General features: G+C 40.5%; 1 protein-coding gene across 1 annotated transcript; it reads left to right on the top strand.

Moving 5' to 3' along the window:
* Window positions 1–1,535: 1,535 nt before the first annotated feature.
* Window positions 1,536–21,681, top strand: LOC134071727 (high affinity choline transporter 1-like). The gene is made up of 9 exons (XM_062528562.1): window positions 1,536–1,541; window positions 3,864–4,068; window positions 5,788–5,901; window positions 9,201–9,356; window positions 9,573–9,721; window positions 15,017–15,160; window positions 16,266–16,419; window positions 19,801–20,018; window positions 21,145–21,681. The coding sequence occupies exons 1-9, from the start codon at window positions 1,536–1,538 to the stop codon at window positions 21,679–21,681; spliced, it is 1,683 nt and encodes a 560-aa protein (XP_062384546.1).
* Window positions 21,682–22,100: the final 419 nt, after the last annotated feature.

The following is a 22,100-nucleotide window of genomic DNA, read 5'->3' as shown; positions in this document are numbered from 1 at the left end:
GTGGCTTCCCTGTCTCCCGTGTGTCTCTCATATGTGACTTCCATCAGTGAAAGAGCCCTGCCTTAAATAGGCTAGCACATTAAGCAATTAGTGATTGGACTGAACCACTATAGGACGTGTGTGTGGGGGGGAGGGGGCTGCACCATTAACACCACAGTTAAAATCAAAAGCATCCACAGACTACATACAAACACATACACATACATAGCAATAAACATTAAAGTGCGTGTGTGCAAAGTCTGTGTAGCACCAGGAAGGCAGTCAAAAGTTTGTCGAAGGGGAAAAGAAAAGGTCTTTTTCACAGTGTGTGTGTGTGTGTGTGTGTGTGTGTGTGTGTGTGTGTGTGTGTGTGTCAAATCCCAGCGGAAGCGGAGTCTTTTTTTTGCATGCCAGTACAAGTTGTTTTTTTTGCAAGTACGAACGACTTCTTTTTTCTTAGATGACATTACCTCGCTGAAAATAAGAGTTTGTGCTTTTGGAACCTGTCAAAGATTGACTAGTTTTATTTCAGTTATGAGTACAGTTAAGTAGAAGTAGGCTTCAGTAGTTGTGAGTAGAAAGGTTTCTTGGTGTTTTGAGCCCCCAACGTTGTCTTCAAGGCAGCGCTGCCTGGAAGGCGCTGGGGTTAGGCATGGGTTAAGGTTAAGGTTAGGAGTATAAGTGCCTACAGCATGTGATTACTCTGGTTTGCTACTGTGTACATTATAACATCCAGATGGCATGAAGCCTACAACCTTAAAAATGTTCACTTCCTTTTTACTTTTTACTTTTACATATAGCCTACTTTTTCAAAAAGACATTGCAGCACCCATAACTAATTTGCATTGAACTACACTGTAAAAAAAAAAAAGCATCTTTAAAAAACAGTCAATTTCCAGCAGCTGGGGCGCCAACAAATAACAGAAAATTACTTATTATTTTCCATAATGAAAATACAGTTTGTAGTTGTAATTTGAACAAGATTTTGCCTTATTTTCATGTTTTTCATGTTTAATTAGAAACATTTTAACATTTTAAAACAATGAAATTACCTAGAAATATGGTAAATAAATGTTACGAATTATGAATACGAGTTACGAATAATAATGCTTACATTTACAGAAATGTGCTGTTATTAGTTAGTTGTATTTGATGTGATATAACAGTATATGACACACAAAATAATGTGATTCATCTTTCAAAACTTGTCACAAAAATGTGGAAAAACATGATATTGGGTTTACTATTGCAATAATTTACTGTTAATTTTAGATCCCATCAAATGCATATTTAGAGCTTCCTGTTAAGCACAATTCACACCAAAGATTCCCGACGTGACGAGACTGAGTTGCAGCGGTGTGAATTAGAAGTTGCACGTAGTTGCAAGCAGTCGCAAGGCGTCGCAGAGCATTAAACACGTTGAGTCGCAGTCGCAAGGTTTTAGAACGTCGCGGCTCGTCTCGTCGGGACGCTTTGGTCTGAACCCTACTTTAGAAACTCTCCGCAATAATATTGTGGGGCCCGGGTTTCTCCAGCAGCGCCTCTGCAGACACATAATGCGAGTAAGCATTGAGAGCCCAACTTTGTGACACCACCAAGGAGGCAGATGAATGCTAATTGAGAAGATAAAGACAATAAAAAATAAACATTATAAACAAGAAACTAACACTTACCCATAATCCTTAACTGCTGTACTGGGATTCAGCCAATGTAAGCCCTAAGGACTAAGGACCAAAAACTCAGACTCAATTAATTGTTGTGTATGTGTATGTGTGTGTGTGTGTGTGTGTGTGTGTGTGTGTGTGTGTGTGTGTGTGTGTGTGTGTGTTTATGTCGTATGCAAAATTTAAAGTAGCCTAATGGATTAACTTTGATTTGTTGTGCTGCATTAGCCTGGCCCTGCCCACCTAGATCTTCTTTCAGGGAGATCTATTCTGGAACACTATAAATCATAACCATTTCCCTCAGACAAGAATAATGTTAGGCCATGCAATCAGCGACGAGATGAGAAGACAAAACCAGGTTGTGGGATAAGGGGGGTGAGGTATGGCTGTCATGTCCCCTCCCTCCAAATCTCTTTAGGAATTACTCATATGCACACATTTATATACACATGAGCTGTAAGAGTAGGAGATATATGCATATAAATAGGAGATACAGGAAAGTTAACAAGCATCATGTGTTGTTGTGGAGAGAATGTGCAAAAATGAGCGGCGGTCATCTAGTTTTTCCAGCTTTCCTACTTTCCTGCTCCTCCTGTTGTGTGCTCTCATCCCTGCTGGCAAATACTGATGTGACAATTGTTTTCTTGTAAAAGGGGGGGGGGGGGGCTAAGGCGATCAGTAGTAGGTCCCAATGCAGATATCATTGCCCCCCCCCCCCCCCCCGCATAAATTCTGCGCACTTTCAGTCAGAGATTAGGGCCAGCACTATTCCTAAAACACATGTATGTCTCCAAAACATTCCTCACTTGTTTTCCAGACATGCATGAAAACAATTAAAACTCACAGCCATAGGTTATTTAGAATGATGACTGTAACCGTCAGATAGGCCTCTGTTTGAAGATTTGGAATAATTCATTTGAAATGGAGTTCCACGGTTTTTCTGGCCGTGTTGGTCGTGTCAATTGTATGAGTATGAACTGTGCTGTCTGTTACAATAAACATTCGAACATTAACTGGAAGACAAGACTTTTTATAAGAACACGCTTCAGCCATAGGACTCCTAATAGATAAGTTTCGTTTATCACACAATTAGCTAAATTTTACTCCAAGGAGCAAAACACCTCCACAGATTTGCACAACATTACACACAATGTCTGCTTCACCTTTTTTGCAAAACATTACACACAGTGATTTGTAAAACTCTACACACATTTCCACACCTTAGACACAGATAAGGATTGTGAGGTTACTTCCTTGTCATTACAAAGCCCCGGATTCCCAATGACTACACTAATGAACGAATTGGATAATCCCATCCACCAGGTGTGTAAGCACACATGTGCAAAATTGAAAACGCAGCACTCAGGTGTACAGTCTTGTTGCTTTTGCAGTAGTTGCTCTTCAGAGTCAAATTGTATGTAGCCTACTTTATGCAGTAGTTTTTGTTTGTGTACAGATTTTATTTGTTCAATTGATTTCATTGTTGGTTGATTACTGTAACTGCTTATGGTTAGAAATACTGTAAGTATTGAAAGAATACTTGAAATATTCAGTCTACAGCAGTCTTCAGTGTTGAGCAGTGCAAGTGCAAGTTTATAGACCTATTTATGTACACTTTCGAACTCGTACACTTTACACATGTCGAACTAATCATGAAGAATGTTTTGGGTTTGTCACACTATTTTTTGGACATCTAAATGGTCCCTTACATAACAATGTCTGGGCAAAAATCTAGCACATGCTATTTCCTAATTTTTCTTTTTAGAAATGTGTTTTGCATTTATCACTGCAGTGTGAAACTGGCTGTAATAGTGTCTGATCATTGAGGACTGTGTTTGTTAAATGACAACTAATAGCATTTTTACAAATATGTGTATATGTTTTGACTGAAGTGTGTATGTTTTGACTGAAGTGTTTCATTTTGCAAATAATCTAGGAATTATGCAAACTGAGTGTGGCGTTTGGATAGCTGTGCTTAAATTTTGTTAAAAAGAACCTGGTTTGAAAAATGGCGTGTAAACAATTGAAAAAAACTGTAAAAGAAAGAAAGATGCTTTAGGGCGCCCTCCAACCAATTGGCCGCCTTGGTGGCCTGTAGGAAGAACCGGTCCTGCCAAACATAGATAAGACAGGACTTTGTAGGCTCAAAAGCCAGACAAGAGCTCTGCCCACTTTAACCAGATCTCTGTGTTTGCTGAAAACTTGTGTGTTTTTGTGCAGATCCTGCAGGCAAAGAGGTTTAAAATCATGGCCCTTAACATACCAGGCCTTATAGCCATGATAGGCTTCTATGCTGCAGTCCTGGCCACGGGAATATGGGCTTCCAAGAAATCCAAAGCAAAAAAGACCACTGGAACAGTCACAGAGGTGGCTCTGCTAGGAGAACGCTCCATAGATCTGTCTGTTGGGATTCTCACAACAACTGGTGAGTTGGTGACCCCTAAAATGTTAACAAATTGCAGGATAGAAAAGTTTCTGTAAGATATTTTGAGCTGCAAACAAGGATGTGGATGATGGGCCCAAGTTAACGTTGTTAATCATCCACACCTGTTCTTTCATGTTTGAAATTGATGGCTCCTGAACAACTAGATTATCTGCCTTATACTCACAACATCTTGAGACAAACTTAAATCAATTGCTTTGTTTCATTTCAAAGCGCTCGAGCAAGAAGAAAATAACTCTCTGTGTCCTAGGCTGTTCAATACACGCGAAGTGCGCAAAAAGTGGCAAATGGCTCTCCAATGTTAATGCAAAACTCACAAAAGTGACTTTTGATCATCAGATGAGAAAACAAATCAAACGAAAATGATTGTTTTGTTTTGTTATTTGTAAAGTAGTCAGATTGAAAACAAATTCATTGATGGCCCACTCGCGAGACAACTTGATATTTCATTGGGTGATCAATCACAAATGAAAGTCTTCTGACTGGATGGACCTGACTGTCAAGTGGGTGACCTATATGATCTCAGGATTTGAGACAACTTATTTACTTTTACCCTATCGGTGATGTGCTGTTACAGTGATAATTCTGCTCAGTACAAGAGTAACAGATTCAGACGTTAGACATGGTTGAACATTGTGTGTACGAGCTGCATTAGTTGAAGCACCATATTAGTTCTGTATATGGGTAATTTAATGTCAAATCAACTGGTGCCTCTGATTCAACCCCATCACATTGCCCTTAGATTTGGGGGGTGATGAAACAGTGTGTTTTGGGTGGTATAGTCTAATGTGTGTGTGTGTGTGTGTGAGTGAGGGGGGTGTACCTATGTGTGTGTGGGGGGCAAGTGCCAAAAGAGATAGAGAGAAAAAGATTAATTTAATAATGATTAATATATTATTACAGTAATTTAAGATTAATAATAAAACATATTTTAAATATCCTGCCCCTGCACTCTCCAACGTCATTAACGGCAAGAAAATGCCCAAAAAATACTTAAAAGAAAAGTGGAAAAGTTCATCAGGAAGGCATGTCAGACAGACAGGAAACCATGTCAGGAGCAGATGTGCTATTTCAAAGTAGTTTAGTTAGGCTTGCCAGGCTACCTCATATGATGCGCTAGGGAAAATGTACAATGTTCACCAACAAATGTAAATGTTAGACATTCAAAATACATGCAGCTGTTATGTTTTTGTAAACAGAAGGTAGATATGTCATTAATTGTCATTATTAAGTTTAAATGTAGTGTAAAGAAGATTATTGGAAAATAACCAAAATCGGCCATAAAATATGAAATTGTCAAACCTATTGTGGTACCCCTAGATCATTATCAATCTTCATATTTATTGTTTTTTCATCAAATGGCACAATATTATCCACAATAGAAGAGTTTTTGAGAGAAAGAGCGGCACTTGATGCACCCTAATGTATATATTTGACTTAGTATTATGACTTTTGACCTTGAATTTTGACTTATTTTATGGCCGTTTTTTCTTTTAAAGTGGTTGAAACGGGCTTCCGTAGTAAACGTTCATAAGTGGCTGTAAAAAAACAATCACACTGGAGAGGAAAGTGATGATGGTTAAAAAATTTAAACCTTGAAACCTTTGTGACATACAGTATATTTTGAATTGCAACCAAGGATGTTTTCCACATGATGAGAATGACATTATATCTTAATTGTAATCTGTTTGTTTTTCATAGCTACCTGGGTTGGAGGAGGTTACATACTTGGTATGGCAGAAGCTGTCTATACTCCAAACAAGGGTCTGATCTGGGCACAGATGCCACTGCAATATGCACTGTCATTTATTGTTGGTAAGTTTGTTACAGAATTTGCATTTGCAAGTGAGTAAAATCATGATGGACCTTTTTGGTCATTTTGAAAGCACTGATGAAAGAAGATTCTGTCAGATGATAATTAAGTAATTAATTCCATCCCCTCACCATGTGTGTATTTCCTGGGCAAAAGTTGAAATCGAACAAAAAACACTTAAATGACATAATCAATATCAATGATTCTCATATAAAACCCCTAAAAGTAGTTTAACGGAAAATAAAACTACATATTTACATGGATATGCATGAAAGTGGTCCTGACTGGGTTGTTTCACATGATGCAAAGGGACAGTAATAAAAAACAATGACAAAACAGCTCTAGGGGAACAAAATCAAAGCTAAAAAAATAGAGGCTAAAGACTAAAGAAATGTTGCAGCAGTAAGCATACGAGTTAGTACAGACATAGTCATAATACACATGTCCTACCGGAATGGTTTCTTTCCTGATTCATTCAAAACAGATTCTCCTGGTAGGAAGGCAGAAGAGATCTACGTTCGGAACAAGATAGCACCCTTTCAATGATGTGTTTTTTAACCCACACACCCAGTGAATCAAATTGACCCTTGGAGTCTATAAGGCTCTCTCTTTTGACGACTGATTGCAATCTGAAACAAAACTATACAGCTATATTCTATACAGCTAACTAAACATATACAGTCTATCTGAGCACAAAGTCCCAGTAGTGCTTCCCTCTTACAGTGACAACAGGGATAGGGCCCAAGGTCAAGACAAATTTTATTCAACAGTCTAAACACATCTGTGTCAACCTTGAAGCAAGAAGGTAGCCCCAGCAAGGCTTTCAGTGTTCAAGGCAGTGGAAAAAAGGGGGGAGCAAGAAGCACAGTGGATAAGAAGTTATCTTGTCTTAGGCACATTCTTTACTGTCAAAGCTTGACGCAGTGTAGTTGACACAAACATACAGTATGTTCCTTGGGAGTCTGTCTTTAGATTAATGTAAATGTATTGAAGGGACCACACAGGAGTCGATATGTATTGTTGGTTTTAAAGTGTAACTTCACCCCATAACTCCACCCACTTCCCATTTCTGAAAAAGGCTTTCAAAATGGGCGGGACGTTCTGAAATTTGGCAGGGAGTGCAGCACTGCTGCAACCAATCAACCATGGTGATTTTGTGTCAAATGAGTGCTAGAACCATGGCTTATCACAGGTAGGCTAATCAGGGCAGCAGGTGTTGGGGCGTTTCATTCTTAATCTCTAACAACCCGGTGACATAGCGTGTTTCTCAAAGTCAAGAGTGCATCCTTGATAGAAGGCTTTCTTTCGAGTCGGGTGCTAGAGAGACAAGGCTACACACCTTCCCAGTAGGGATGCACCGATCCAACTTTTTCAGTCCCGATACCGATACCGATGCCTGGGCTCTGCGTATCGGTCGATATCTGATACCAATCCGATACCATTGTTAATTAATAAACTGTATACCTCACCATGTGGAAAAGACTAAAGGCATCAGGCTTGACTTCATTCTTCATTCTTTCCCTAACTAAACATTACTTTCCTAAAAATATCTAACAAATTAATACTTAGATATAAAGGTAATGTATTATTATTATTAATATTATCATCATTATTGATTATATTACTAGTATTAAAAAAACAGTTGTACACCAGCAGCAACTTGGAACAGCATTCACATTCAAGTTCATAGTTATTACTAGATAATAAATCTAATAAAAAACAATTTTGCAGGTAAAAATCCCATATTAGTGACATACATTGAAACACCCCTGCCAAAATGGTGTCACCCGTGAAACCCCTCTATTTACTCATAGTGGTACGGTCCCGCAGTTTCCCCACGATAAACTAATTGGTTCACACGGAGTTTGAATGGTGGTAAACGGTAGAAGTCGTTCGTTTTATCTAATAAATGATACGTTTTTAACAGCCAGTTTGAACATTTGCATGTCTTTATATCAAAAACAGTTTATACAGATGAGATAAAAATGACGATGTGTTTAGTTTGAGTAGCCTATTTTGTTGAGTGTTACACATTAAACGTGTTGCCTAAATGCAACAAAACGCATGAAGATCATAATTAATCTATGACAAATGGTGGTTAGTATAGATATTCTTGTGATCCTATGACATAAATTTGGTATCTGTATTTATCCCATCCATGAATTTAGACACTCAGAGCACACAGTGAGGTGAGGCACACTCTAACCCGCAGTAGTGAGCTGCTGCTACAGCGGCACTAGGCTAAATGGCTGGTTGCGCGTCATGGCTCAGCCTGTTTTTGAGACCATATTAAATTCGGATCGGCCCATGGATCGGCTCATTTTATCCGATCCCCGATCCAGCTATTTTGTTCATATCGGGGCCGATATCCGATCCAAATATCGGATCGGTGCATCCCTACTTCCCAGTACCTTCCCCAGCTGTCAAAATCACATGCAATGGAACAGCCTAGAGAGTGTGGAAGTGCACGCCGGTTCCGGCTTGGAAGGACCAATTCTTGACTTTGAGAAACACCCTTAGAGTCGCCAGAGAAGTGCAGGACTATCAGCATTTTAGACCAAAATGCCATGGCATGTTTCAACCTGTAGAAGGCGTGGAGAGCTATATCGCCAATGCAAAATTATACAAAATGTTACTTTTCTCGAGAAACTTGATTTTTGTCATATTAACCCTGGTAATAGTGTAGTTCACCACTTATGAGTAAAATCAATCAACAGCTCAAAAAACATATTTGTAGTTACACTTTAAGCAATTTATTTAATGGCCTATACAGACTACACGACTTTTTTGTCTTTCATGATTATCTTTTATGATTGACCATGTCAGACTAGGCGATCAGAGAACCACAAAATCATGCAGCGTCGTGGCCGCAAGAGTGGCCACATTACAAGATCATTTATCGTAGCCTTCTCGTCGTATTTCGTCACAGTGTCAGTGTCAACACGGGAGTCGTAGGAGATTCCCCAAAAATTCTAACATGCTAGACGTCGTTCCCGACTTTGAATATTCGGACCCGACAATGGAAATTTGTCGGCCACGACACAATCGTGGCAAAATCGGCTGAAATCGTGTATTCTGCACAGGCCATAAGAGAAACAAGTAGGCTACTGCTGGCACCAAGGCCAGTCACACTGGCACTGCCTGGGTGTAGGCATGGGCATTGTCACACAAAGAAACCAGGAACATGAAAATGCAAATCCTAGTATTTTCTGCTAATTAACCAACATCTCAGTTACAATGTTTCCCAAACCCGTCGTACTTAGCACTTTTTTTGCCTGCATGTTGTTCTTTTCTCCTCCAGGTGGTTTAGTCTTTGCTAAGCCAATGAGAGAGAGGAAGTATGTGACTGTTATAGACCCATTTCAGATCAGGTACGGCAAAACTATGACTGTTCTGATGGTTATCCCTTCCCTCGTTGGAGACGTGTTGTGGGTGGCATGTGCTCTCACAGCTCTGGGTAAAGTAAACTTTTGATAAATCACCTTCGATGGGTTTAACATTAAATTTGTTTTGATGCTAAAGATAGAGCATCGACACAACCACCAACTGTTATAGGTGTGTTAAATACATCATTGTCATATTGCCTTTATTGGATTGAAAGTACTTTCTACATTAAGTACTTATATATTGCAAGCTTGCCTGAACAACCTCTTTTTTCTCTGAAAACTCCTAGGTGGAATGGTTAGCACCATCATTGATCTCCAGCATGCCTACTCTGTGATGATATCTGCAGCTGTAGCAACCATCTACACTCTCCTTGGGGGGCTGTACTCTGTGGCCTACACTGATGTCATTCAGTTAATCTTCATCTTCGTTGGTCTGGTGAGTTTCACCAGAGATGTTATAAAGGAGGAGACATTCAAATAGTCCTCTTTAGAAATGTACGAGGCTTAATGTCAATAGGCGAGTTTGTGTTGGTGCAAAACTGCGCAGCACAAGATGCACGTGGTTAAAAATCTGTCCACGATGGTCTAGATGGGTGTGTTTACCACTCGGCAGTCGATATCACATGGCCTCAACTTATCGCGGGAGCAAGGCAGCAAGGCGGCTGCTGAGCAGTGGCGCAGCAGCTCTCTACTGTGGAGCCTAGACCCTGCCTTCATGACGTCAGGACTTTGCCCTAATTGGCTTTTACATCCCTGACGTATGTGCAGGTGTGTAGAGGCCTCTTCATATCCACAAGGGTCCGTGCAAAGCCATCGATATCTCAAAGTTGCGTCCCTACCATTGACTCCCGTGTACAAACAATGGCGGCACATCCGGGAACTATTCCATTGAGAATGAATGAATATCTAATAAGACTTTTCTACATGACTTCTAGTCGTGTGCATAATAATGCATTTTCATTGAGTAATATGTGTATGTGGAAAAGCAGTTTATAGTAATTTTCATCGAGTATTTACCGTAAATATTAATGCGATCGCTGCTGTCAATCCCGTAGTAAACCAGGGACCGAGGGAACTACTGAGTCTACCCACTAACCACGTGACCGCTCTAATCTGGCTTTAACGTGGAAGTCAACGGCTGTCGCAACTTTGAGATATCGATGGCTTTGGGTCCGTGCCTCATGTTTCGTCACATGGTCATGTCTAGACCAGTGGTTTTCAAAGTGGGGGCCGCCAGAGGGCGCTAGGGGGGCTGCAGCAAGTTCGATGAAAATATACTGTAATTAAGCAAAAGCAAAAGCAGAAAAAAACCTCATAAAATATTTCTATTATTGTATGTATTGATATGAAATACCATTATAATAATTTGTTGTATACCTGCTGTTGTATACCTTTGAGGGTGTAAGGTAAACCATGATAATAATGTTGACGTTAACAATTAGGCTACTGTAGGCTACCGTGTTCATTTCAAATATCCTTATTATCGCGGTTGATAACCACGGTCTGGAAACAGTGTGTTAAATTCCTTCCAGCTTCATCCGAGCCTGCTTTTGACCTGGTAGGCTACTATGAAGCAAAACTGCACCTACCGATTCTGTTGTCTAATTTGATGGATTTAACCACGATTTGGATTAGGCTACACATTTTAAAAGGCGGAACATTTTTACCGCAAACGTGCACTGTGGCTGTCATAAAGCAACTCTGCGTCTTTATGTACATTCATATTAAATCCATTCCACTAACATTCCACTAGGGCTATCAGGAGAGTACCAAAACATTTTATTTTGAGCACTGGTTGTCACTCAAAAGCATGGTAGATTATAAGCACCCGGCCAATTAAACATGACCTGAAGGAAAAAGTGAACGGGACATGAAGGAAAAAGTGAACGGGACAACACGCAATCCCATGCTATGGTAACCTACCTAAATCATAGAATTTAACATTGCAAGACACTTATCTTTTCTATGACACCAGAAATATTTTCTCTACCTTGTTAGTTTTTTGAACATTCATTTTATGTAATGAAAACATATATACTTGTATTACTGTATGACTATTTTCCTAAAACCGAATGAAACCTAATTACGTTCACATACTTTTTTAAAGTGACAGGCACAGTATCATTAAAGACAAGTGTAATCAATGTGAAGTATTCAAATTACTGAATATTTTTAGCTATAAGTAATTATGCAGATCCTAAAATACTATGTCAACAAAATATATAGTTTATTAATTCACAATATTAATTATAAATTTGCAATGTAATAAACACTGTCACACTTTTTTAAAACAATTTCAGCTTGTGTAGGCCTCAGCTTGTGCTTTTTAAACATATGAACACATATTTTTATTTTAAATAGCGCGATAATACCGAAAACCGTGATAATTTTGGTCACTAAACGTGTAATACCATTACATCCCTAAATACAGAAGTGTTAGTATTGCAAAGCCTATAAAATAAATAGGTTTTCACCTATAGGCCTGTTTTATTTACTTATTTCTACATTTGCCGTATCGTTGATGGGTTCAATACAAAATCATGCAAAAGGGGGGCCTTGGCCACAATCTAGTGGTATTTGGGGGACCTTGTCAAGGGGAAGTTTGGGAACCCCTGGTCTAGACTACGGAAAGTAGAGAGTGTACAACTTCATAGCAGCGTTTGTATCCCCTCCCCTGCTGTCACCGGCAGCTCACGCTGCTGCAAGAGGTCATTTGGAGTTGAACTTAAATGCGCCTAATATGGCAGTTGTCTACATACAGTATCCCGCGCTTTCCTGTTAGTAACCAACTGCATTGTTCAAAACAGCATAATTGACATTTTGCCTTCTGGTTACTTCCTTGTCACCAAAAATGGTGGTCTTCTGAAATTACGAGTCCACCCCACCTCCTTCAATGTTGGACCATGACCGAGTCAAGACCGAGTATTTTTCCTTTCAATTCCAAGACGAGACCGAGTAAGCAAAAAATGGTCTTGAGACTGGTCCGGACTCGAGTACTACACCCTTTACACACCTCCCCTTCATTTGATCTTGTAACTGTAACTGACCAGAGACTTCTATCAAGATGGCCGGCTACTCTGAACTTTGGTTTGACACATTTATGATAATTTAAGAGAGTTGTTCTGCAAGCAGAGGGGTTGTAACTTCACGCCTAGTTCCAAAATTAGAGCTGCATCATAATCTACTCAGTAGAGGCAGCAAGAGAGTTTGGCACTGGTGTGCATATTGATGGAATTGAAGTAATCAAACGCCAAATGTGGAGTACTTGTGGCCTACGTCGCACCCATGTTTCCACCGAGATGTGTATATCCTGAGGCAGTTCTGAGGATTTGTTCCTGTAGGAGGCAATAATAAATGCATTGTTTTATCGTCTCAAATGTTGGAATGAGAAGGCCTCAATTTATCAAATTTACCCAAGCTGCCAACTCTCACGCTTTCGGCGTGTGACACACGATTTTGCCTGTTTACACACGCACACACGCCATACATCCATTTTCTCACGTTAAACAAAATCTGATCTTGGGCTGAGACCTGAAACTCGTTCATTCCTTTTCAAACTCCTCGACGGTAGCCTATGGCGATAAGAAGCGCCACTGTAGGCTAACCCTATTCCTAGTTTGCGATAGAAGAAGGAGACACCCGCAGGAGAAACCTCCATTGTCGAGAAAGTCGCCAATCTGGTCAAAGACTATGATGTTACAATCAATGTCACAAATCATATATACTGTAGGCCTATCGTCAATTAAGAACTCACCCTCTTAAACTTTAAATCTTTAAAGAATTTATTTTGTGTGGATGAACTTGATTCCCTACATGTTAAATGTACACTAAGTTGCACTTTTTGTTTGCTGGAACGTGTGGATGTAATTAAACATTGCAAGACACTCATCTCTTGTATGATCCCAGAAAGATTTTCTTTGACTTGTTTTGAACATGTATTTTATCTAATGACACAGAAAGCTAAATGAATTGCTTCCACATATCCTTGTCATGCACTATATGCAACTTTTCTTTCCACTCGCGTTAAACCTTGAGACTGAAGGCTACCCTCACGTATTTCTTAGGTTGCTTTCACACTAGGTCCGTTTAGCTGGACCGGACCCGAGTGCGGTTACTTCTGCCGTAGTTGGTCTCTGTTCACATTACATGTTTGTCTGCGGACCCGGGTCCGTTTGCGTCATAAGCAACACAAGCTTCCAGAATTCTGTTTACAAAATATCACTTGGCAACACAGCAAAAGGCAGTGCCGGGTCCGCACCCGAGTTCGGTACGGTTGCGTTCACACTATCAAAAACAACCGAACCATCGGCCCAAACGAACCCGGGTCCGGTCCAGCGGACCTAGTGTGAATGGGCCCTTAAAGCGACAGGCACTCAATTACACACACCACTAATGCACACGCAATTAGACCTACACACCACTTAAAGATATGACTAACTGTAATAGTCTTGAAATCAGTAGGCTACACAAATGACTAAACATTTTAGCTACTAGTAATTCTACAGATTGTAAAATACTAAACATTATACAACAATTGGGTTCTATGAAGCTGTTTCTTTGTTTCTGATTGGCCGAGAGACGTTCCATGAGTTGAAATATCCTACGATAATCCACTCGGACTTTTTACAGTTAATAATAAATCACTCCGCGATACAATGTCAAGTTGTGAAGTGTGAAACGAACTGTCACGTTGCATCCAAGCTGAAATACAGACGCTCAGAACATAGAATATGATGGAGGTGGATATTAGCTAGTTGGATGGCATGTAGGCGAAGTAAAATAGTGATGTTTCAAAGCTAAAAGCATGTCCTAACCAGACGCAATGCGAGCTAACGTTTATTAGGCTACATTGCTTGACAACGGGAGAGATAGAACTAACGACTGGCTTTTGGCCATAGCAACGTGCTTTTAGAACTAACGACTGGCCTTTGGCCATAGCAACCATCCATTTAGAACTAGTAACGGCAGTTTGTCCTGCAAGTAATAGAAATTTGTGGCGGAGAGAAGTAGTTCTACAAACAAGACAGTTTTAGCGATTTAAACGTTTACATTATAATGGGAAATTAGCGCAAAAAACAAGTGGTAGAATTGTTGTATAAAAGCAATATAGCACGAGTGGGAGTGGGTTGTTGCTGGATATTCCCACGGGTGTTGTTGCCTGCGCCACTCGGCCTCCGGCCTCGAGGCTACGGCCGAACAACACCCGTGGGAATATCCAGCAACAACCCACTCCCACTCGTGCTATATTGCTTAATTATTGTCAACAAAATATGTACACTTATATGAATTCCAAAATATATGGTACAGAAACATGGCTATAATATTCTCTCTCTCTTTGTGTGTGTGTGTGTGTGTGTGTGTGTGTGTGTGTGTGTGTGTGTGTGTGTGTGTGTGAGTGTGTGTGTGTGTGTGTGTGTGTGTGTGAGTGTGTGTGGAGGGTCAAGCAGAATCTTGGATGGCCACTGGTGTGAATGATCACACAATATTCAATATTAGGCTACTGATGATTAAATCACCAAATACACTAAAGTGGTGAAAAAGTATCGAATTCGCAATTCTTGACATGGTATCGGTATCAAAACAATAATTTTGGTATCAAGACAACACTGGCTGAGTTTTTTGGTCACTCCCGACAGAATCTCACTCCAAGGTATTTTGAAAAGTTGGCAGCTCTGATTTTACTATGAGTGTTGTGATCTTTGCTACTGTGTCATCATGTGTTCTCCTCCAGTGGCTGTGTGTGCCGTTCATGCTCTTGAATCCCATCCCTCTTGACATCAGCGTCACAGCCTTCAATCACACCTACCAGGCACCGTGGCTTGGTCAGCTCAAGACCCGGGACATCTCGCTTTGGTTGGATGAGTGGCTCACATTGGTAAGGACAAAATGTTAAAGAACCACCCAGGAAGAATTGATATCTATTGCATTGGCAATGTGTGACTTCATTTTCAAGTCAGTGTAGCATCAAAATGTCAAAAAGTAAAATAATTGTATGTGTGTTGCTTTAAATAGTGGATTATGCTGTTATAGTGGAAAATAACAAATTAATATGGCCATATACTTTTTAGAGCTATACTGAAACACATCAAAATGTTCAGTGATTCACTGACAGAAGCTGCATGTTCTTTGCTGTGGGCCCTTATTTGGATGATAGGCAAAGTGCAAAATCTTAAAGCCAGTAACATTTCTTGTCTCGTTCAGCAATCATCTCCTTATGATCCACTAGCCTATTCCGTGACACTGTAGGGGAAAAAAATCAGTCTCATCAGTAGGCATCCCTGGCTGGAGATAAACAGTGGGGGCACCCTGCCCCCCAGACAAAAACAAAACCGCTTGTGGAGTTTCACTGAAGGGAGGGGTGTCCTACCTCTCAGGTGTGATTCCTTTGGTCCTTGGTTGAAATAAATGTGCATTATTTTGGACAAAATAATTTGACAATTAGGCAAAATCTATGTGCTAATGTAAAACCATGGGCAAGACCTTAACTGCTAACGTTGATGAATCAGCTCAATGGCCCCATACTCCACATAATTATACAGTATATACTTCGCACATGATAACCTTACAGTACCTGTTGATAGACTTTGTACTTTGCCCACCATTTGAAATCAGGGTCCTGTCCTTTGAAGGGATGGTTCTGAGTTACAGTATTTCACACTAGGGTCCTTTGCGCCATGACCACGAGCCAAACCCCCTCCCAGATAGCGTAAATTACCCCACTAATAAGTTTGTAAGTAGGCTACACCAGGAGTTTATTCAAGTAAATAAAATCACGAGATACATTGTTAGTTCCATTAGTGCCTGCACTATGCCATTCACCAGTAGCAAATTTGCTTATAGTGAATGGCTTGGATCGACCAAGGGGGAAAAACATTTTGGAGGGGGTTTGGCTTGAGGTTACTCCGAACCATCCCTTTAAGCATGAATGCTAGGAACTTAACACGTAAACAATATATTAATACGCTGATTTTAATGGCTAGGGTTTGGGAGCCCTTTCTTTCCAGACTGTTCAACAGAGGAACTTGTCTGCAGTTTCACCAGCTACAGCACAGATCGCAAATTTCGTTGCAGCAGTGTTGTGTGCAATTATGTCAGTTCCTTCAATACTGATAGGAGCAGTGGCTGCATCTACAGGTTTGAATTCCTCTACCAAATATCAAATCCATATGAAGCCATATGTTTGTTCTGTCAATTACAACGTAAATAAATGCAACACAAACCTTAAATCTGCTGTAAGACATGTGTTGTAATGTGGGGGCAGTCGTGGCCTAACTGCTTAAGGCTTCCAGCTTGTGATCGGAGGGTTGCTGCTTTGACCCCCGACCAATCCACGGCTGAGCAAGGCACCTCACCCCTCACACACACACACACACACACACACACACACACACACACAAACACACACTTGAGCAAGGCACCTCACCCCTCACCCACACTTGAGCAAGGCACCTAACCCCTCACACACAAACACCTGAGCAAGGCACCTAACCCCTCATTGCATTAGGATAAATGCAGAGACCGAATTTCCCTCACGGGATCATAAAAGTATATGTGACCCTTCAAAGTGAAATCAGTCGCTTTGCGCACAATGTTATTTTGAGAAAATCGACAATAAACAAACGTGAATTTCACGTTTTCGCATAATTAGACAGTATATAGTACAGTCTACAGTTTCATATCGTGAACGCATTTCACGGAAAAACATATGTTTTGACTGTTACACTCGGCGAAGATTCAACACATTTGCAGTCATTCCCGTTGTCCATGTGTCGCTTAAAAAGGTGATTTCTCCTCTTCTGGCATATCATGACAGGAAAACCATGTCAACTTTGGATGAGGTTATCTTAGCGATGGTTTGTGTAATACCCTCGATATACATATCGTTGGAAAGCTTAGTTCATGGCCGTTCACGTGAGCACAATAACTTAATTTTGTACATTTTACCGAAGCGACTGGTTTCGCTTTGCAGGGTCACATATATACTATACTTATACGTAAGGGATAACGGCCGACGAGGTGATCGTTTCGATAGAAAAAATGGCTAGGTGGAGGTCTAGAACTCCGGCGACGTACGAAGCACGGAGACGGAGTTACCTCCGCCGTGCCATTATTTCCATCGAACCAGTCGACCTTGAAGGCCGTTATCCTGCTAATCTCCCGTTTGTATTCATCCCATATATTTATTCCACCGTAGCCACTTGTGTAGTGTTAATTTCTTATTACAATGTAAACGTTTACATCGCTAAAACTGTCTTGATTGTGGAACTACTTTACTAGGGTGACCAGACGTCCTCTTTTTCCCGGACATGTCCTCTTTTTGAAACCTAAAAATGTGTCCGGGCGGAATTTCAGAATCGTCCGGGATTTTGTTATTCTAGCCTAACGTGTTTTCACCGAATTTGCATTGCTCTTTCATTCACTTAGTAGGCTAATCACGCCCTCCCCCTACAGTTCGCTTTGCATTGAGTTGAAGTGTAGAGCCTGACCTTACCGCCATTGGTCGATATTCTCGGCCGAAACAATTTAATTGGTTATTCACCTCATCAGCGCACACTTCCTTGTTTACCGGCAACGCGCAAAACTATCCGGCATCTTCAGCTATGCCGAAACGCAAGTGCAAGTTCACTGACTAATTGAAACGTAATTTCCATGTTTTCGTCTCGATCGAGATCAATACGAAGCTGAGTGCCTGACCTGCAAAGCAGGCAGTTTAGGAGGACTGAAAAGTATCAGCCATTGGACAACTTTTCAACTTTAAAAATGTCTCATTTTGTGCAATTAGGTTTTATTTTTTCTTATTTTTGTTTTACCATTGTTGTGAATAAACTTTACATTGTATAGCCTACAAATGTATAGTTTGTTTTTGCACATTTAAAACTTTAAACTACAAGTGTTCAAAATAGCCTTTTGAGGCAGTGTTTTTCTGTTAGTGTTGGGCCGGCCAATAAAGCTCATTATCATATATCACCATGTATGTTGACACATGTATATGAATGCACGTGTTCATAGGTGCATAGCCTATGTGACCCAAATGTGCATATATATTTGCCGTGTATGTGCACATATATTTATATATATTTGCCGTGTATGTGCACATATATTTGCCCCCCCGCCCCCCCGCTGAAGTGTCCTCTTTTTTGCAAACTCAAATCTGGTCACCCTAACTTTATGCCACATATCAACTTTCTACTTGCAGGACAAAACTGCCGTTACTAGTTCTAAATGGCTGGTTGCTATGGCCAAAGGCCAGTCGTTAGTTCTAAATGGCTGGTTGCTACGGCCAAAAACCAGTCGTTAGTTCTATCTCTCCCGTTGTCAAGCGGGCATACTCTAGGATTCTGATGAACGTTAACTTTGAAATATCGCTAATTTTCTTAGCCTACTGCCACCCAAGTTAGCTCAGTCGTATGCTACAATGTTACTATGTTCTGCACGTCTGTATTTCAGCTTGGATGCAACGTGACAGTTCATTTAAACTTCGCAACGAGTTTGCCGAATTAATATTCAAGTGTGATACGGGCAACACGTTGGAACTACTTTGAAGGTAGCAGGTTAATGGCCAAGAACGAAGTTAATGGCCACCCCATCAGCCAATCAGAGAAGAGCAGGTTAATTCCATTGTTGAGGGAGATAAATAAATCATAACATTACCTGATATCAGAGATTAAGGAACATGCTATTTTCAAATATGGCTTCACTGACAACAATGGTGCAGTCAGGACATTCACAATGTATTCCCCTCCAACCCCCAGATACTATACATCAATTCTATGCAGATTTGAAACTGGCTACAGTTGGGGCAACTTTGATCTGATCTGAAAATTGATTCAGAGCTGAACTGCATAGCAAGTAGGCTAAAAGCTGCTTCACCATGTTTTGTTTGTGTTTATATTTGCTAACAAGTATTTCTCTTGAGACCAGAGATGTCTGGAAGGTGTGTATTGCTGAAGCATGTCGCTAGATAATTTGGTCCCATTCTATTTAGTAATTTATATAAACAACCACAAGCGCTTTAAAGTAAATTCTGTGACTTACTGGAAGCTAATGCAGGGACTTAAAGGCTTAGCTGTTAGTCAGTGTGATCTGTATCCGTGGAGACCATTTCCAGCACATTTCATACAATCCCTCTAGTTGCGGAGTTCGCTGGTGCTAGGCTAGTGCAAGTCAATGGTATGTACTAGCCTGCCACTAAACACAGTCTTACCCACTTCACAGTATACTCGAATAAATTATAACGTCATACTATCGATTAATTTCCTATTACAATGTAAACATTTACATCGCTAAGACTGTCTGTGAGGGAGGGGGAGGGGGAAGCAACACTGAAATGTTTTAATTTTTCGTCTTTACCCATTTTAAGCACTAGTGGTCATTCTTACATACTCTTTAACACTTCTGGATGTTAAGTTAAAAAAAAACCTACTCTGGCATTGTCCTATTGCTATGGTGGGCTCATGTTTGAAGAATGCTAATGTGTGTGTGTGTGTGTGTGTGTGTGTGTGTGTGTGTGCACAGACTGGAATCAGACTGACTATGGAAGCCCATCTCCATATGAACGCAAAGAGGCACATGTAATCCTTCCTCTCTGCTTGGAGAACCTCGCTCCCTCCTATGTCTCCATCATTGGGATTGGAGCAATAACAGCAGCTGCCATGTCCTCCATCGATTCGTGCCTCCTTTCCTGCACTTCTATTTTCACCTCAAACCTCTATAAGAAGATCATCAGACAGCAGGTTTGTTTATCTGCGTTAGGGGTTAGCGTTGCCGTTGAAATGCTGTTATCAATCAATTCAATTCAATTCAGTTCAATTCAATTCAGTTTAATGGGTGGTTCAATGGGCATTCTATGTGTGCGTCTATAGAGTGCGTAAGTGAAAGTGTCACGTTATCCCGGTAACGCGATTTCCTGTTCTAAACAAACAACTTGCAAGTGGCATTTTCCATTGCCTCACCGTGTTGTTTCTTTCAAAATGAAAATAAATGCATTTTAAGCGTTAAAAATCACTACCATGTCAAGGCGTTTATGTATGCTTCTGGTGTACTAAAAAGAGACGTTCATGCTAGCATGAAAAAAAAAAGTTTATAATCTAACGGCAAGCTGGACTAATATATGATTACGTAAGGGATAATGTATAGAACGCCGGTCATTATCGGAAAATAATTCCCGACAGGACGGACAGAACCCCGACGCGCAGCGGAGGGGTTTTGCTTCGTACTGAAGGGAATTATTTTCAGATAATGACCGGCGTTCTATACATTATCGCGCTTATTATATGGCTACTTGCCAAAACGAGAAAATCAACTTATCTCAATGTGTCTTTAGCAATGACTTGGCTACCGTTTCGTGGCTTCCGCAACAACTAGCGGAGTGAACCCGTTGCCATTGGCAGCGGTCATTATACCTTCGGAGCGGTCATTATGCAGATATAACGGACCGGTAGAACGTTGAGAGGCCCATTCAAAGTGAATGGGAGCTCCCTCAACATTCTAGAGAGCCATATAATAAATGAAGTTAGCTCATGTCAACCGATGTCAACTCGTAAATTAATTTGCGCAAAAAACGTGGCTTTTTCTGTAAAACAATCATCTGCCATAGGATTTCACATCACACTTACGCACTCTATTACATCTCATCCGGCATTAGAACACTTTTATTAACCCTCTGACTGCCAGTTTTTTTTTTTTTTTTTTAAATAGGTAAACAAATTAAGTAGAGGGAAATTCGTCAGTGAATGACACAAGTTTTCAAATACAATCACAAATAATTCTCTCCCTTTCTCTGTCTCTGTCTCTGTCTCTGTCTCTGTCTCTGTCTCTGTCTCTGTCTCTCTCTCTCTCTCTCTCTCTCTCTCTCTGTAGGCATCAGACAAGGAGCTGATGTGGGTGATCCGGATAACTGTCGTTGTAGCTGGTGTGATTGGTACTGCATTGACTTTCATTGATAACAGCATTGTGTTCTTTTGGTTCCTAAGTTCAGACATGGCCTACTGCGTCATCCTCCCCCAGTTAGTCTGTGTCCTATTCTGTGATATCTCCAATAGTTATGGGGCGGTTGTTGGGTTAGTCTTAAGCCTGCTGTTGAGGGTCTTGAGTGGGGAGCCCCTAATCGGCCTCCCGCCAGTTATCTGCTTTCCGGGAGGTGAAATTATTGATGATGTGTACGTCCAGCCTCACCCTGTCCGAACAGTAGTTGCGCTCTTTGCGTTTCTTTGCATTCTATTGTTCTCTTACATCTTTGCCTACCTCTTTCGCCGTGGGACACTCCCCAAAAGGTGGGATGTATTTGGTGTCACCAAGGTCACAATCTCTGCATTAGACAACCAAAATACTGAACCAACATCATTAAGTACTGCTGATAGAGAGAGCTTAATGATATCATTGGATGCCAAGAGTTAAATGAAACCCGAATGAACTGTAAAGCTGTAGAGTTCAATTAAGTTCAGTTGAATCAAGAAAATATTGACCAGTAGACCGATGTATGGACAATACATTATCTCTTAGGCCTACTTCTTAGAACTATTGTGAGTTCTTCTTTTTCCTTATATGTTTAGGTTATAGCAAATAAACAGCCTAAATATGTAAGATTTATTTTCTTTTTGTACAAATAAAGTTGTGTACAGGGATGGGCAAAGATACATCAAAATGTATTTGGAAATAAAACGGCAAATGTATAAATGTATCAATATATTCTTTCTACTAAACAGCAGCAATGCCATGATCATTCCGTTGTACTTGTACAATGACAATAAAGGCTAGGCTACTACTACTACTGTATGTGTCAAAAAATACTTAATACATCATTAAGTACTGCTGTT

The sequence above is a fragment of the Sardina pilchardus genome, chromosome 23 (genome assembly GCF_963854185.1).
Source record: "Sardina pilchardus chromosome 23, fSarPil1.1, whole genome shotgun sequence".
Classification (NCBI taxonomy): domain Eukaryota; kingdom Metazoa; phylum Chordata; class Actinopteri; order Clupeiformes; family Clupeidae; genus Sardina; species Sardina pilchardus.
Note: the sequence above shows the minus strand (reverse complement) of the source record. Positions and strands in the feature narration are given on the sequence as shown.